This window comes from Callionymus lyra, chromosome 6 (genome assembly GCF_982586985.1).
Source record: "Callionymus lyra chromosome 6, fCalLyr1.hap1.1, whole genome shotgun sequence".
Taxonomy (NCBI): domain Eukaryota; kingdom Metazoa; phylum Chordata; class Actinopteri; order Syngnathiformes; family Callionymidae; genus Callionymus; species Callionymus lyra.
In genome coordinates this window covers 17547934-17566496 of record NC_141823.1, presented here as the reverse complement: position 1 = coordinate 17566496, position 18563 = coordinate 17547934, and the positions used below count along the sequence as shown (strand labels likewise).

Below are 18563 nucleotides of genomic sequence, written 5' to 3'. Positions count from 1 at the left end.
TAATCCGACCATCTTGTGAAGGAAATCATGGAACAATCCTGGCCTCTGAATATTGAATGAACCACTATGAGAGTCAGTCAGTTTCTATAAGCTCTGATGTGCAGCAACCTTTGAAAGTCGGAACTGCTCCGTCTCACCCCCGCCAGGGATTCGGTCCTGAATATTAGATAATTGCAACGAAAGAGGTTTCATATAAAAATCATGGCCTGCTAGGATGGGAACTAGAATGGATTCTGAAGGATTTTTTTTTATTTTTTGCCGAGAGGAAAGTAGCACACTTACGGTCTTATTTACTAACATTTAGTCATCATAAACGAAGACTTGGATTAAGTCAGAGCTGTTATTATCAGAGTTATAAGAGCATAATGTTCGACATTTACCGGATGTGAACGTAAATCTAGTGAATGACAGCGATATAAAAAAATCATGCAAGATGTGATTAAAAGCTTGGAGGAGTAGATCATTCGATTCGCTAGTTATTCATAATGTTTTAACAATTTTCAGCCGCATATTTCAAATACCCGCCAAAACTCTGTTGACAGTTAAACCTGATTAACCCGTCAACTGAATTTTTCATGTGCAAACTGTATTGAGAAGATTCAAACAGCTTAAAAAAAGAAAGTTTATATAATTAATAAAAACATATTTAGGTATCAAGAGCAAAAAAGAAAGAGGATATAGAGAGATCATTTATTTGACATGTTTGGGTTTTTTTAAATCATGAAATCAACCATTGTGTTATTTCAGGGTCAAGGTGAGCTGAAAGTCCGAAAAACAAATGTGTTTGTAGTATCCCTTGTGTTGTTTTGGAGTCAAGGTGAGCAAGCATCTTGCCTACACACACAAGGGATACCACAATGATTCTTCTTTGGGAGTTTAGGTCACCTTGACCATAAGATAACACAAGGGTTAAGGAGTTCAATTGTCTTTGTTTGTCTTCTGTATCAAGATGTTTTTTTACTGGTCCCGTCTGAGATGCTCTGGCTCTCAAAACAATTTGTCTTTTTCCCCCTTTTTTCTGTTGTTTTTTTTTGCTGTGAAATAAAAAAGGAAAAGTCTATAATCATTGTTGAATACCATCGATGGGGTTTTCTAAGAATGTTTTCAAGGAAAATGTGTTATGCAAGAACTTGGACATTTCGATGTTATTCGTGTGCTGCACTTTTGCTAACAAAAAAAAAAACAAACAACAACAACGCTGTGAGTGTGGTACAGTTGTGATTAGCTTATCGGACTTCTGATGAGCGTACAGAGATTTCTGTTGTTTTTCCTGCTGTCAGTGCACGCCGCCGTCTAACGCGTGTTTGGGGAACAGACGCCGAGGGTTGAACAAGAAGACATGCCTTACTGTTTTTTAAAGAAAAACAACAAATTAATGGATTGCTTATTTGGCTTTTGTTACACATTCTTGTATACAGAAAAAAAATAATACAAAAGATGATAATAAACATTTTATTACAACGTTGCTTCATGTGCTCATTTTAAATAAAGATCATTTATTATTGTGGGTTTTTTCATCAGGTATAAAGTTTGTTTTATTTTTTCTTTCATTAGCTAGATTATATTTTTTAATTTCAGAAAGTGTTATATTTGAGCATTTTCTAGGGGAATATGATACAAAAACAATTATTACTTCATGTATTTGCAGTTGATCTGAAAGTCAAGAAGTTGCTCTTGTTTATTCTGCAGCGGCTATTACGTGATTCATTCTAAATTGAAATGACCTTTTCTAACTTTCCAGTTCAATCCAGAGCTCTATAAACAATCACCAAAATGTTATCACAATTCTCAAGTTCTCACGAAAAGTCTTCTGACGTCTCTACAGCGAACATTTTATTTATTAGTTAAACCCATTACACAGTAGAATTCTAGGAAAAAATCATATATCAAGTCGTGAATGAATGATTTCAAGACCCTTAAGTAAAACCTGAAATTTTTCAAAACTGACTAAATACTTGTGTCTGCTATGTTTAAGAATTTAAAGAAAATAAAACAAATGAATATGTCTGCACAAGACTTATGAAGATATCCAAATAAATATAATGACCTAATTGAATTATTATTCTTTTTTTTTAAAACTATGTTAGATCCATGGTCTTTTATTAACGGTTAAATTTTGATATTTCAATTAATGTCTCTATTGTGTTGATGAGTTTTATGACATTTAACTGAAATTAATTATATTAGTTTGGGTTTTTTAATTATTTATTTATTTTAATCAGCGTTAATTCAGTACGGTCACGAAAACAAGACTAGCCTCCATCACCTATTAAAACACCAGTAAAACTTGTCAGTGTTCTCATTTTACTTTATGTATTCTAAAATACCTGCCGTATAAACCTTTGTGGAAGCATAACCCCAACAAATATACTCCCGGAGTGGACCTGACAGGAGAACCTGTGTCTTTTAATTGTCCTCCGCCCCTTGTAAAAGACCGTGTTGCCTGAAAGTAGGATGGTGGCTGTAAATATTGAGGTCTGAAAATGTCGTTAATGGATTCTCTGATGACACATTTCACTCTGGCACCGATGGTAATTGGTTTTTACATGACACGTAATGGTGTTAGGGCTTTGGAGACGTCAAAGAGTCCCTTGAAAATAGAGACCCATGAAATAAACCTGGCTTTTCAATTTTCCCTCCCACAAGAGTCGGGCAATTAAATGGATTTAACCCACTACTTGATAATAGAGACATAAATATGGTTCAAAGTGGTGACAAGCCTCGGTTGTACGTCACTGGAACATATGCTTTAAGTGGGAAGTAGATTTTCTTCTTCCTCCTGAAACAAAACAACACATTTTCTGTCCAAAATCATTAAAAATTCAAATGATTATTCATAATTACGTCACTGGGAAGCATCACCATCAAACAGTATCAGGGAAATTGACTTTTACCTGAGGCTAAGCTTCACATCACCCATGTTTATAGTCAACGTGTTAATTGTACACCTTCATTAGCGAGCCTGCCTCGTGTCACGAGACACACTTTATTTACACCTTGTAGCACAAACATGTGTTCACTTCCTCATCTGTCATTCATGTGTCTGAGCTATGCCCAATTGTTTTTTCGTCAATTTGAGATTAATCACATCATCTCAATGTCTATCATAAATATAAATTAAACAATAAATTAAATAAAAAATACATTGTCTAAAACCTGTATCTTATTTTAAGATGATGATAAGCATTTTAAACTTTGATAGGCAACACAGAATTGCTGATTTGGCTCTTGTTGATTGAATTATGTAAAATTTTTTTTCCAGGTCTGTCTATCCGTCTATATATCCATTAATCAGTCCATTTATATCTCTATCTATTAATTAATACATTAGTAGATTTTTATTACCTCAGTTTCCCTCTTTATTCCACACTGAATATTCATAACTTAAATCCAATTTTCTTGGCCTGGTGTAATGACTTATTTGTTGTTTTTCAGCAGCCGATCTCTTAATTAGTTATTGATTCCATTCATTCAGTTCCTTAAAGTGTCCAATAACCCTCGCAGGGAGAGAGCAACACTACAACTTAAATGAATAGTTCACCCCAAATTCCAATTTCACCAGTTTTCTCCTCGCACACATGTCGACTGAGAGTTGGGATTATTTTGAAATTAGTCTCTTTTTGGAGTTACAGGCATAAATGTAAATCCATGTGACTGCTGCAAACGGGTCCCAAAAGTCTATCTTTTTATATTTCATTTAAATACATTTTTTATTGTAATTTACTTTTATATAATTATCAGCATTGATCATTTTGTATGTTTGTTTCTCGTCACATTGATAAACTATATCTGTATTGATTAGCTTTCTCGTTATAATCTTGGTTTCTGTCGTCATTCGTCATATCTGGGGTTTGCTTTTTCAAGAGCCCGTCATTGACGCCATGTTTCTGTAGCTCATACACGCCGGTAAAAGCAACAGAGAAGCGTTGTCTCTGAACATGATTTCGGGGCGCTGGAAAAAGCGACCCTGGTATTTGCAATACTTAATTATAAACTTTTGCGCGTTGTCAATAGCTGTGTTAGCTCACATGGTAACCTGCACTGTTTTTCTGTTATTTTTACTTCGAAGGATGAAGGGTTTTGCCGGTTCGATCCGAAATTTTAATTTTATGATTGAAAAAATATTTTCTTTGTTATTCGCGGTGTCTTTGTTTCTGTTTGTGATGAGTGTGAAGAACATATATCTGATTTCCTGGTGCCGAGGACAGGTTGTTAACAGTTTCCCTTTACATTTTAAATAATAAGGTTTATTCTATATGATGTATGTTATAGTATAATTAAAATGTGTTTTCATTTGTATATGAACAAGGAGCATAATTAACATTTATTAGCTGTCAAGTCTTTATTTCCATATGTTATTAATATTGTCTAATTTAATATAACACTATTTTTGACTGATTCTTCAAATGGTATGGGCCGGGAAATGTCCTGGAAAAGATCCCCAACTAGAATATTGAAAAGTCAGCTCCGGTCACGACCAACAAAAGGACATACAGTACATTTCTGCCTGTAAAAATACACAGATTACTCTTAAACCTCTCCCAATCCTTAGTCGACATAATTAGTGATTAAAATAAAGATTTTGGTTCAACTATCCACTTGAATATAACCTCTTATTTCTAAACTTTTTTTTTTTTGCCCCAGAAAATGTCAGATTTCATTTATTTTCTTTTATATGCTGCATTTTTATTAGTTTTGAATTTCAACATAATCCATCATCTTCTTTGACTCGACAATGGTATATCTGCACTCCTTCAAATCACCAGTACGCCTTGAATGTACTCAAGATAAGATTCATGGAAACTAGATAAATATCACATTAATGTTTCTTGAAATTGCATTTTCAGAAAACCTTTTTTTTCTGATTTAGCCAATCATACTCTTTATTCATAACATCGTTCTGTCCTCTTTCTTCCCTTTATCTCCCTCTGTCCAGATTCAGGATGAATAGTGAATTAAACAGAACTGTCCTCGTACAAGAAGAAGAAGATACCCAAGTCGATCACGCTACAGACAAGAAACAGTCAATTGCGGAACCTTTTCCCGAGGGTTTCCTCGCTCCTGACAGCCGGCGAGTTAGGATGCATCAGAGAAATGCCTGGTTTTATCCCGTCTGACCAGCCCCCCCCCCACTCTAGCGGCACTGTCACCACACTGAGAAGAATTAATACACGACTCCAAACCCCGGCTTTGTCAGAGAGTTGGTATGATTTCAGGGCCAACAAGCCCGACATGCTCTCTTGCTTTAACCAGACACGAAACATTTTAAAAGGTTTAGCTCTCACAAAGAGATTTAAGAACTTTTTGCTACGATCTGTCCTTGAGTTGAAGAATATATATATTTTTTAAACCAGATATCGCCTTGAGACTTTATTATTACTTTATTTTTACTGTGGTTATTAGTCTTTTATAAAAATGTTATTCCGATAAAGTGGCTTTTCAAATGTTAGACTTTTTTGTTCTCTCTTCTTTCGTTTCCTCATCCGTCCTTCAAACTTTTTGAAACCATCCACCTACACAAAAGACCTCCTTGTTGGCCTCGCACTTATTGTCGGTATTTGGACAGATATATTTGGTCGAACCCCTATGGACGGATCTTTTCCTTTGTCAATCTTTAAGAATAAGATGCTCTTTCAGAACAAAAGCACCATGGTGGGGGTTTTTTTTTTTTAGGTCCCTTCTTGTCAGCACACTAATGTATTCACGTTTGCTCAAAGACATGGTTTATTCATGTGAATTATTTAACCTTAGTGACTGAGTCATTTAACTGACGACATCCTTTTAAACCAAGCTGACAGTTCAGGCTTGTAAATATATATTCTAGCTGAAAAAAAACAAAAAGATTTCAGAGGAGAGAGAGGGGAGTAGGTTGTCGCGGATTAGGCGGCCTTATAATTGCGTCACCCTTGTGGGTCAAAGTGACCCTAAGGGTTGAAAACAAGTATCCAATGTGTTATATCTGGGTGAAAGTGAATGACCTGCCTGGCTTCCACCTTGACCCTGAGATAACACAAAGATTAAAAGAGCATAAAGTATGGGGAAAGTAATCCTGATTTAATATGTGTTTTAAAAAAAAAAAGGTAAAACATGTAATTGAGACTGGATCTATTAAACTTACAATTGGTATAATCAGCTAAAGCAATGAAATGTTCCTCTTTTTTTGACAATGAGCTTTGTTTTGACAAGGGGAAACAAAACAATGAGTTATTGAGGGAAGCGAGGTGAGGTTCATGGCTGAGGCACTGATTCTTCTGGAGTCAGATTTACAATTGTAAGAAGTTAAAAGATCATCTTGTTTCACTTTTCATCCAACCTCATACAACTGGTGATGCTTAATATACTTTCAGCTCTCCTACTTAAATAACAGCAACACAAACATACACAAAATAACTTATTGTTCTTATAGAGAATGTTTGTTTTAAAATTAATCCATTTTAATAAAGGTTGTATATGAAGACAATTAGATAAAAAATTGTTTAGGTCACAATAGTCTGCAATAATAATAATAATAAATGTCATTTGTTGTGACCTTTATATCAATTGATCTCAAATGGCTACAAGATAAAAACAGCAAAAGACAGATTCATATTGGATCACTCTGTTGTGTTGAGTTTCCATCCAGTAGTTAATCGCCATATACAGAAGTTACAGCTAGTTTTACTAGAGAAATCCTTCAAAGTGTGTAGAATCATACTGAATATGCATCTTGAACATGAATCAGAGCCTTCTCTGACCGCATGTCACTGGAGTGATTTAGGTTCCATTGGAAAATGTTCCAAAAATAAACAAACACCAAAGTTCTTACAAATAACAGTTACACAAATTCAAAACAGTGTTGTCTGTTGATGAGGTCATAACACGTGTTTTTCTTAATGAATCCACATCATAATAGCATCAATATGCTGGAGAATCAGCCATTATTACACATACACATGACATTAAAAACGATTTAATAAGGCCACCAATAGTATTGGAAATATTAGCACGGTTGTGTGCACCACTTTATTTCAAGTATTATTTGCTCTGGATCAGAATGCACTTTTTAATTTGTAGTATTTCTTCCATTTTATTCCGTTTGATTGATTGATTACTTACAAAATAAAATGAAAAAATATTAAAATACAAATTCAATGCTCAGACTTGCCAACATGGATCTCCTCCATGTCATCTGTTTAATTAAAAATAAAATCCTTCTTTCTTTTTTCAGGAACAAGTCAACACAAGTCTTTTATTTCTATATTTACAACCAAATGTATGACTCCTTCAGCCATGATGTATTTTTGATACAGTATATCTATTCTGATTTTTCCAATATATTTTAAGTAAAAAGTAGCGTACTGGTTACATTTTTGTATTAAGTCATAACATCTCAGATGCTTCTACTCATATAATGATTTAACTCAAATGATATGAAGAACTTCTGACTCTGAGAGAACCACGCTCCATTGTGTCTCTAACCCTCTTTTATAAACACAAGTTCGGAAGAAAGTGCAGGATTCTAGTGAGGGAATGTTTTTCCTGTTGAGTGTGAAGTGGATCAGATGAGTGTACACTGTCGAATCAATGCTCCGTCCATTTGGCTGCCAAAACCAAAGATTTCCTTAATCTCTGAGTAACGATTGTGATGTTCTGGATCCGCCACAGAAGGAGATTAGCGTTTGAATTGAAAACAAATGGTTGGTTTATTTAAAGTGTCACTGAGTCACCTGCATTTTATTCTTGGATTATGGCCGCGCTGATGTTGAAAATCTGCATTCGTGCTTGTAGTCCTGGAACCAGTGAGCAGTGTAACATGCATCGAGGGCACAATGAACTCTCTGATCTGCTCTCGTAAGATGAAGCTTCCCTGACTTTTGAAGGAGCGTAAACAACAGACCTGTTTGTATGATATCTGGATCTGAGTGCAGCCCTGGGTGCAGCGGGAGTGTGAAGAGGACATCTGCCAGGGTTTATTGTGGAAAACACAAAGAGAAGAACCAAAGGAAGGTGGGCAACAAAGGGGGAATACAAAAAAATAAGGAAAATGGGTTATTGTTTTAACAGTGTTCCTGTATTCTGATACTATTTACTACAATTGAATTCACATTTAGAAACTATACCAATATAAACAATCAACCAATAAAAAATGGTTTTTTATCACTCATACATTTGTAAATTAGATGGACGGTGTATTTTTATTTTATTTTTTTAATGATTAAAAAAAATGTAACGTTTCTAATTTAAAATAATCCATTTATTTTTACACATTTCAGTTCATTTTTCAAAGTCTTTTCATTTGTTTCAGAGTTTTTTCATTTGTTTCAGAGTTTTTTCATTTGTTTTAGAGTTTGTTCATTTGTTTAAACGTTTGTTCATTTGTTTAAATGTTTGTTCATTTGTTTCAGAGTTTGTTCCTTTGTTTCAGAGTTTATTCATTTGTTTAAACGTTTGTTCATTTGTTTCAGAGTTTGTTCATTTGTTTCAGAGTTTATTCATTTGTTTAAACGTTTGTTCATTTGTTTCAGAGTTTGTTCATTTGTTTAAACGTTTGTTCATTTGTTTCAGAGTTTGTTCATTTGTTTCAGAGTTTATTCATTTGTTTAAACGTTTGTTCATTTGTTTCAGAGTTTATTCATTTGTTTAAACGTTTGTTCATTTGTTTCAGAGTTTGTTCATTTGTTTTATTATTTATAACATTTTCATAGTATTTGCATCTTAATCGCTTTTAAAATTGTTTCAGCGTTTGTAAAAAAAAAAAAAAGAAGAAAGTTTGTTAAGAATTCAAGAATTTGTTAGTTTGTGCCAAGGAACAGGTGGTCTATATGTTAACTGGTCAGTATTGAGGTTTGTTGTTGAGTAAGAGCGAGTATCATAAAATAATATTTAGATGTTCTTGCTGAGACATATGAGAAACTTTCCAGTGAGTCCTCAGCTTCATTCCATTCACTTCATTGGCAGGACTGTTTACAACAGTTGTGCACACGTGTGTGTGCGCTACGTTAGTGCGACATTAATACATCAAAATACACATCGAGGAAATGGGAAATAAAGACACGTACCTCTGAGGCACAGGAGGTGGTGCTCACTCATGCAGGCGTCCTCTTCTGCTGTGTATATAATAACTGTAATGTTTTAATAATGAAGCCCACAAAATGAATAGATGCAGGTGCTTAACCTTCAGATCTTGAAATATCCTTTTAGATTAGCCCACACACACACCGACACTCACACACACACACACAAACACACACACAGACTATTTCCATAACAGCATTACCATCAACTCACCATTCGCTGTGACCATCAGATGCTGCTTTGAGCGTCACAGAGAGCTGAGGCTGCAGACGGAGGATCACTTGGCTGCATCAGAGCCAAAATAACCAGTTTTAAATGGATCTTTTTTTATCAGGCGTCAGAGTTAATTTGATCGTCATAATGCATGTTATCGACAGTGATCATCAGCATAGATGACAATCGGTCAAACCACCCATAACTAGTGATCTCAATTCGGTTGTGATATGGATCCAGGAAGGCTTTTTAAGGATTTAATACAAGTGGCCTTGAGAAAGTGTACTTGTGGTCTAGTGGTCTTTTGTCACAACAAAGACCAGCACTTTAGTGATTGAATTAACTTTGCCTAAGCCAAGCCACTTCGATGACATACACAAGGATGATGCTTTGGATTATGATTGTCAATCTGTGAGTTAGTGCAAGTGTGTCAACGACCATTAGCTGTTGACCATGAACAAATGTTGTTTTCGAACCTTAAATTGTGTTCAATACTGTGCTGATTGAAGTGAACTTTAAAGAAAAAAAGAAAAAATAAATATCAAAATGAAAGTGATAGTTTACCCAAAATTTGAATTTCACAAATCTTCTCCTCACCTGCATGTCGACTAAGGTGTTATTATTATTTTTAATCAGTTTCTTTTTAGATCTGTAGCCAATAATATATGTCCATGGCAATGTAGCGACTTTTGCTCAATTGGCATTGTCCAAAAACACACTTTAAAACATCCAAATACCTCCATACTGGACGTCTGTAACGTCCTTCTTTTATTGAAGCCTCGACATTAGGAATTGTTTCCAAAAACAATTGAACCAGTCTATATTTCAAAATTCTTTGTAGCAGAAGCTAATAGGCTAACATGCTACACAGATAGGAACTACTCTGGGTATATATTGCAAACATTACTAGTGCAGACAGTAGATAAGAAGTGCTTGTGATATGAACTCCAAAAAGGAAACGGATACTCAGAAAATAATCCCAAACCTTATTTGACAAGAGGGTAGTAAATGATAAATGATAAAACTAAAACTTAATAAATATAATTTCCTTTAGCTTTCAGCCTCTGTTACTACTTCAAATTGATGTTGTATTAGTCTAACCAACATTTGTGGTCTATAAAACATATACACTATACGTCGTACCTGACTATAAACTGCTGCTCATTTTGTAAGAGATATTTGCAATGAAAGACTAGAATTTAAAATGTTTAACTAAGTGAATTATTTTTCCCAACAAGGTCTTGATAGGGTTCCACATACAACCCATGCCAGGTTACCCTGGTCTGGTGTCCAGAATGTATTTTGTAGCAGCAGAGGAACAGAGAGTCAGGATCCAACAATTCAGCAGAAACTACTGAGGACTGTTGAAACAGAAGACCAGGAACCGCCGGCCGTTTATTGTGTCTTCAGAACACTTCAAAGAAACCGTTTCAGCTCTGGGACTCGCAGCTCAACCTCACTGAGCGGAAAGCCAAAACCTTGTGATGCTAGATCTTTCTTTTTCTCTTCTTGGCCGACCTTGGTTCACACACAGTTTCTGATGACAGTGTGTTGTGGGGATGTTGTAGGCAGGAATGCATGCCTGGTGGTCGCCGAGACAAAGCTCTATAACATCGACTTGACCATGAACGAAGACTCGACAAAAGTGAATATAACAGTGAGTCTCAGTGTTGCACAAGATGCTGTTTGCAGCTCTTTCTTTACACCATCATCTCCTTGGATTCTTTAAAAGGCAAATAATGTGAAAATCCTCTCCTGATTGACTCACGTTTCAAATGTTGAATTCTTCCTCTCCAACTGCACTAAGTCTCTCATCATGACCATGTTTTGAAATTTCTATTTTTATAAAGTTCTCCCAAGTCTGAAATATTGGCAAACGAGAGGTTACGAGAGCGGAGTCCATATGACGTAATAATGTCTTCACTCCTCCTCCAGGCAGCTGTAATGATGTCCCACTTTGTTTATACAACGAGTCACTTTGAGGTGGAGACTTCCAGGATTAATGACTCGCCTCGACGAACCCAAATGTTTGACCAATCACAGCAGAGTGGGTGTGGTTATGGTAGACAAGATATAATCTGCAGAAAAAAAGTGTTTTCAGTGGGCGGGGCTTAAATACATTTCCATGTATATATTTAAATGAAAATGGAGTTTTGTACAAACAAACACATACTGATGATACAATAGAGGTCAACATCTATTTAAGACACACTTAAGTCAACACAGTAGTTGACCATTATGCTTGTAACACAGCAGTAAAACCGCAAGATAGGAAAAAGAAAGCCAACCAGAACAATCACTGTCAAGTTTGCTTTTATTTCCTCAGCATGTCATGTTTTGGCATTGAGTCAAATCTTTACGCTGCCGTCTCCCTGCACCACATCTAGCTACATTTCTGTGTTTTTTTCCATCATTGTGCATAAACTGTTTGCTGAAAACAACATCAAACCATCTTCTTCTTCTTGTTTTCCTGATTTCTTTCACTTCTTGTTCTAGAGACTATATTCTTCCTCAGCATCGCTTCCACGTGTCTGTCATGTCTTGTATTGCGCCACCAGGAGGCTGTTAAACCATAAAAATAGATGGATTAGTTGCATTTTTAAATAAACTGCACGGTTCAAGTGTGTGAAAAACGGTCTCAGTCGACCACATGAGGTTTAAGTCGAAGCAACAATTAGCTGAGTTTGTGATTTAAGTAATTTGTTATTGCAAATACAATCTCAAGAAACTCTTCTCATCATTGCTCCGTGACTAGCGGCTACTTAAGATGCTTAACTTTAACTCCCTGCTTTAAGATGCATATTAGCATTCGACGTCTCCTTAAGTTGCTTTGAAGTCTTGAGTGCAGGGTTCGTTTCCTCACAACAACACGGAACAGCACGGCCGGATGAAAGCTCAGGACGAAGGTGAACGTTAGCTGTTGTCAAGGTCACCATTGTAAACTTGAGCGCAACAGAAACCTCAACGGGGCTATGAAATTAATCTCTTTATATGTCGGAGCGGTGCTCAGCAAAATTACCTTCAAGCCGTCCCGGGAGCTGTTGGTTCGTATGCAGAGATAAAAAGACTCCGAAGACAAAGGTTTCTGAGAATTCACCTCAGAGTCATTTCGAAGACACCGAAGTGTATAGTAATTGGACCCGCTCCAGCACTAAAGCGACGGTGATGGGGACCATTCAAATAATAACAGGCTGTCTCGTAAATTAATTTCACGGCCTTGTCACCGGAAGTGAATTACTGTCCAGACACTCACAGACCAATTACTTTTGATCAGTGTTTTGATGGGAGAAGTCACAGCTTTTACACTGGATTTACTTTATTTTGCAAAGAAGGGACATTTAAAAAATAAAGCCATGGTGTTTACGATCTTCACTTTAGTTTTTACCTTTAAAATCATCAGTCCCCAAATTCTCTTTGTCCTTTATCCAATGCCAGTACACGAGCTGGGAAATCTGCGCGATTTGTGTGGGACGCATTCGCGATGACATATTTCAATCCGCCATGTTTTGTGCAATGTTTTAGCGTGCTACACAATCTTGGAAATCAGCGAATTCCATTTGCGCATGTGCACTGCATTTAAAATAACTTTATTTAAATAGCCGATGACATAGTGTCTCTTCGAGTCTCAAGGCATCAATTTCATGAAAGATTAAGAGGAAAGCGATTTATCGTTGTCAGTTTGTTAAAATCTAGACATTCCAGGGAAAGTTTTTGTTGGCCAACATGAAGAGGGAAGAGGGAAAGTAGTTTTTTGGCTTTGTTGATGATTGTAATAACATGGTTTGTCTTGCAAAACACTGTTACTTTTTTGAAACTGCCAGTTTGTCACATTGCATCATGTTTCAATTGTACACTATAGTAGACATCCTGATGTTTAGAGTAAATAAAAACAGACGTCCATTCGTTGTTTTTCTCTTCATCTTTCCTAAAATCGATTTACGAAGAAAGAATACATTCTCGACTTTATAAGGAAAATATGTTTTTAAATGCAACTCACAAGCATACGAATTGCTTGCTGATGATTTCCCAAATCACTTTTACACAGTACTCGTTTTTTAGTCCGAATCAGTTTGCCAAAAATTTAAAACATGGCGAACAAAACATGCCATATATTTCAGGATCGTGCATATTTCCCAGGTAGTTTACTGACAGTTTACGGCACTTTTATTTTGTCATTGGCTAATGCTAAGCCAATTAAAATATATAATTATAGTGCATATGCAAGACAGATCAGTAGGTGGCGCTTTCAGTTTCATTAGAATGCTTATTAAGCCAAAGATCACACAGTAGAACGTGCAGTTGAATCTTCATTGAATAAGAGGCTTCATGAAGCTTCATGTCATTGACCACAGGAAACACTTCTACAAACAATCTACATTACTCCTTAACGTTTCAAAGAGAAATAAGTGAAAGATAAAAGTAAACTCTTATTTCTTGGTCATGAATTACAAGATTGAAACATGCTGCGGTTCATTTTGAAAGAAAACAACCACCTGGATGTTGGAGCGTGTCATTGATCTTGGCAGCAGCATACGACTCATCACGCTGCATCCAGACATCCATAATAATCATTTAATATGAAGCCCAAGTGAGCTAAATTTAGTCCCCTGGCACCCGAGTCTCTCGCGCGCTGGCAGTCTCTTATCACAGGTAACACTTGAAAGTCGTCCTTGATTACCACCATTAACACGTACGCTCGCTCAAACTATAATGAATACGAAGGTGCTAAGTATGACTGCCAGCATGAATTATCTAGTGCAGGGAGAAAATATGCTAAAACACAAAAAAGGGTAATAACATTGTAGCAGAACTGTTTATTATTGTAATAATCTTGACATCATAATAAGTGCATGTGAGACATTTAAAAGTCAAAAAGTCGATCAAATAGTCAGTAGTAAGTAAGTAATTTATATTTGTAGAGCATTTTTCCAGACCAGGGTCACAAAGCGCTTTAACAATCAAAAAATAAGTCCAGTTCCAGAAAATCAAGGAAAAGCCTGCACAAATAAAAAGTAATGAGCTAAAATTTAAAAGTTATTCATACTAGAATATGTTTCTCCACATAGACTCTCATTTTTTATAACTGATGAAATGTTGCTTTTTTAAAATGGAAAATAATATTACAGAAGGTGTGAAAATTAGCAGAAAGAAGGGAAGAACCGAGTGATGACTCATCAGACCGGGATAATTATGTGAATAAATAATAATAGTTATAGAGATAAAACAAGATTTTTATTTGTTTTTAAGGAGGATAATGAATAATTCATATCTTAAAAGGCAACTAATGCGTTGATTTTAGTGTGTCTTAAATTGATATTGGATCTCTATTGTAGTCTGCTGTGATTAGTCGAGCATCAACGTTTGTCACCGTGCGTCATCCATCTCCACCTCCAAGGACTCGTTGTATAAACAAAGCGGGGGGTGATTACAGCTGGCTGGAGGAGGAGTGAAGACCATTATTACGTCATAATGGACTCTTTTTTTGCCAACAAAAAGCCTTAACTTTGTTAATTTGGTCGATATTCTGTTTATTAGTCAATTATTTATGTATTATTTATTTAATTTTGTTCATTTTTTTAAAATGTCTAATTTAATATCCTTTCAACTGTCTACTTCATGTTGTTTTTTTAAATCGATGCTGAATGTCTATTTGACAATAAAAGAACTTGAACTTGACATATCATGTAAACCCTGTATCCAACGTAATTAATCTCCATAAAATACAGATTATAAATGGGTTAATTGAATGCATGGAGAATAAAGCTTTGTGTTTTTTGTTCACATTTTGTGTGTGACACATCCCTGTTCCCGATTGGTTCAAAGTAGCAGCATTATTCTGCCGAAGTCAGCACACAACAGCTGTACATTCTCTTGTTTCTCCCTCACGGAGAGAACGGTCTCGCTCACACCGTCTTGGCCTCTGAATACTTGATCTTGAATATGCCATCGATCGATGAGTCTGAGGAATTCTTCTCATACTTTGACGCAAACTTTAAACACATCTACTTTACCTTCACCTCGAATTGAAAGAAAGGCCATGCTCAAGTTGAGTTACTTCCAATCGTATCTTGCTCTACAATATTTGTGTATTTTGAGCACAAACACAAAGTTGTACAACGAGTCTTCTAAGGGTTTTGACAATGATCTAAAGTACCTTCTGAAGGGCCACGATAAAAAAGGTACACAAGAGAAAACGTTTTTTTTAATGGCTTTTATATAAATATACACATATAGTTTCAACCCGCTAAAGATCATAATTGTGGGATTATCATACGAAACCTACATTTCTATCTCTGGCAGGATGGAGTTTCTTTCGTAGGTGGAACAAATCAGTTTCCTTTTGAGAGGGAGAACACCTGCCACCAGGACCCCCAACTGTGTGCAGGTAGGCAACATATTCAAACAATTGGATCCTTCCCCAGTCCAGCATTGGTGGAATCGAGTTAGAAAGATGATAATAGCCTCCCGAGGAAACTAATATATTAAAGTATTCTATTCGCTCACTTTCATCCTCTTCCATTGTGTGCCCACCTTCATTCCTCACACCTGCCTTCAGCAGCTACTGTGTGTCACTGACGGACAATCAGCTCGCAAGGATGCACAAAGCCAATGTGTCGATTTTTCAAAGAAATAATGAAGCTTGGTGAAGCAATGTCCTCATTTTTGTAGCTCACTGGGTGTTGACCGCAGTTTAAAAATGATGCTAGACGTCGCTAGAAGAGCTGTTCAATGCAATATATCATGGTGGAAATAGTGCCACCTAATGGGCTCTAAAAATAAGGATAGCGCTTCATCAAGCTTCATCACTTCCATCACAAGCTAAAATGGCTCATAACTGACTTAAATAACATGTTTGATGCACATTTAAAAAGACAAATGTCATATAGTCATCAGTCATTCAAATGTTTTCCTTTCCTATGATTCCTATGACCCTAAATATTAATTTCATCCTTTTCTTAAGATGGATCAAATTTGTTGTTTTTTTAATTAAAGATGACTTGAATTTAGTGTTTTTTTATTCCCAAGTTAATATCAATGGTGCAGACTGTACTGAAGATTCTTGACAGATGTTGATTTTATGAAACAAAAAACATGCTCTCGAATGCTAAAATACAGATATAATAATAATTGTTTCAATAAACTAATAGGTTAAAGTGACTTTTTGCATTCAAAATACAAGTGATATCACACGATTTTGTGAAGGTCCAACGGGTGTAAAATAATACTTAAAAATGATTTAATCTCATGTTGTGGCATTTCATGTAGGTCAAGAGTTGTATATTTTAAATATATATACGCTAGAAAATGTGGGAATACATGAGATACGTAAGAAAATATATTGTAGAAAAACAAAAAAAGAAATTGCTTTTAAAAAACACTGGTCTTTCCATAATCACATCGGTAGATGTAGTTTAGTAGGTATTTATATTATTTATATGTACCATGTATGTTTCGATATAAGCAGCACAAATCAATGGCTTGTCTAGCAAAAAAGGGCCTGAAAAACACAATGTACTATATCGCTGAATCAGCAGATAAGTGGGCTGGTTTATCTACAACAAAATGGTATTTTATAAAGTTTGTGTTTTACTTATTTTCACTAGTTTACAGGCTTTTTTTTTTTTCTTAACTCATGTAGGCTTTAAGTAAATTGGGTCATTGAAATCAAAATATCAATATAAGAGTTTATACTTATTTCCGAAGTGTGGTAGTGTGGAGAACAATGATTTACTTAAGTTAGGCAAACCAAATTCATATCAAGGTCTTACATTTTGCGCCTGTATCAGAACAAAAAGTTGAAAAAAAAAACAACAGTTGAGGTTAAAAGTTCATCACATTGAGCAAAAGTTGTGTCATTTCCATTAAAACACACATCATGTCGTTTTAGAATTAAAGTTGTTAAAAAATGAATCTTTATTTACAATTTTCATATAAAATGTTTGGGTCCGCAGTCACTGATGTTAATATGATGAATACATGTTTTTTCATGTACAAAGATTTATAACACATAAAAAAAACATGAAGAACTAACAGGGTTTGAATGGAAAACTTTTGTTCCAAGTGTGAAAACATAAGAGCGAAAAAAAACATCTTGCAGACTGACAGAGGGATCAGGATCAAGCGTATGAACATTATCATTTTTAATTAAATCAAACTGTACACTCAGCTTGAAGCCACTCTCAGTTAGTTCAAGGATGTTTTCTATACAGCACTCGGAAAACATGTCGCACTCAATTTCTAAGCATCACAATGTAAAGATCGTCTGAACATCCGTCATCATATATTATTTATTTTTCATTAGAAAAAAAAAAAAAATGCATTAAGATATTTTTGTTATAAATAAAGGAATTGATATAGAAAACCTATAAAACATTTTAATCATATTCACAAACATTTCCACACAAGCTGGTGTCATGAACTTTCCAGACAGTCTTCCATGTTCAAGCTCATGGTCTTCACCTTGCGGGGGTGTTGTTCTGCATGACGTGTTCACGCTTTTTTTTTTTCTTCTGTCGGCTGTATTCCTTTATAAATAGGAGCCAGAAGCCAGGTCCTGACAGTTCAACGATGGAGGAAAAAGCAACGGCAGCTGTTACAAGGCCAGGAGTGTTTGTAACCAAGGTATGATGAAGACGACCATGGACACAGTCAGTCTGAGACCCCTGGATGGGTTTTCACGTCCAGAATTTTCGCCTGGTAGCTGTTGATGGTGGTGGTTGTGATCGTTCTTTACATCAGCATTCACTAGAGACAAAGATGAAGGAAAATGTCAGACGAAGAGTTTATAACTGCGAAAGCATTTCTTTCAAATTAATTACAGCATTTTTCGTCTTTCTCTGGAAAAAAAAGCTAAAACATTTTTAATAATCAGCCATGGAAGTGAACCAGATGCTAGATCCATGCTGTGTAGATCACATATGGTGCTCGCCCACCTGCCTATCAAAGCTATTACCGTTCAAGTCATTTGAATTTTCATCCTAAATTAATACACTGATGGACAGGATACCAATTAGTCGCCTCTTAGTATTTCACTATGGCAACAATGGATCCGTGAATGTTCTATCTAGTCAGGGGTCGAGACTTTCGGAACTGTTTCCTACTGTGAAGAAAACACTTTTTGTACTTTTTTGAGTATTGTTTTGATTGTTTAAGCGCTTCGTGACCCTGGTCTCGAAAAGCGCTATATAAATAAATATTACTTACTTTTTAGCTTTTAAAAGGAATATATGTCCATATAATGCTTAGTTAGTTGTTCGTCTGTATGTTATAAACAAACTTTTAATACAACATAAACC

The 18563-nt window shown here is 35.6% G+C and overlaps 1 protein-coding gene across 1 annotated transcript in view; it reads right to left on the bottom strand.

Annotated features, from left to right (window-relative positions):
* Window positions 1-17044: 17044 nt before the first annotated feature.
* gpc5a (glypican 5a) overlaps window positions 17045-18563 on the bottom strand; it is a 135983-nt gene continuing 134464 nt past the window's right edge. Inside the window, exon 9 of the mRNA XM_087794002.1 lies at window positions 17045-18012. Coding sequence (XP_087650128.1) covers window positions 17861-18012 — 152 coding nt within the window. The 3' untranslated portion in view covers window positions 17045-17860. The remainder of the gene's footprint in view (window positions 18013-18563) is intronic.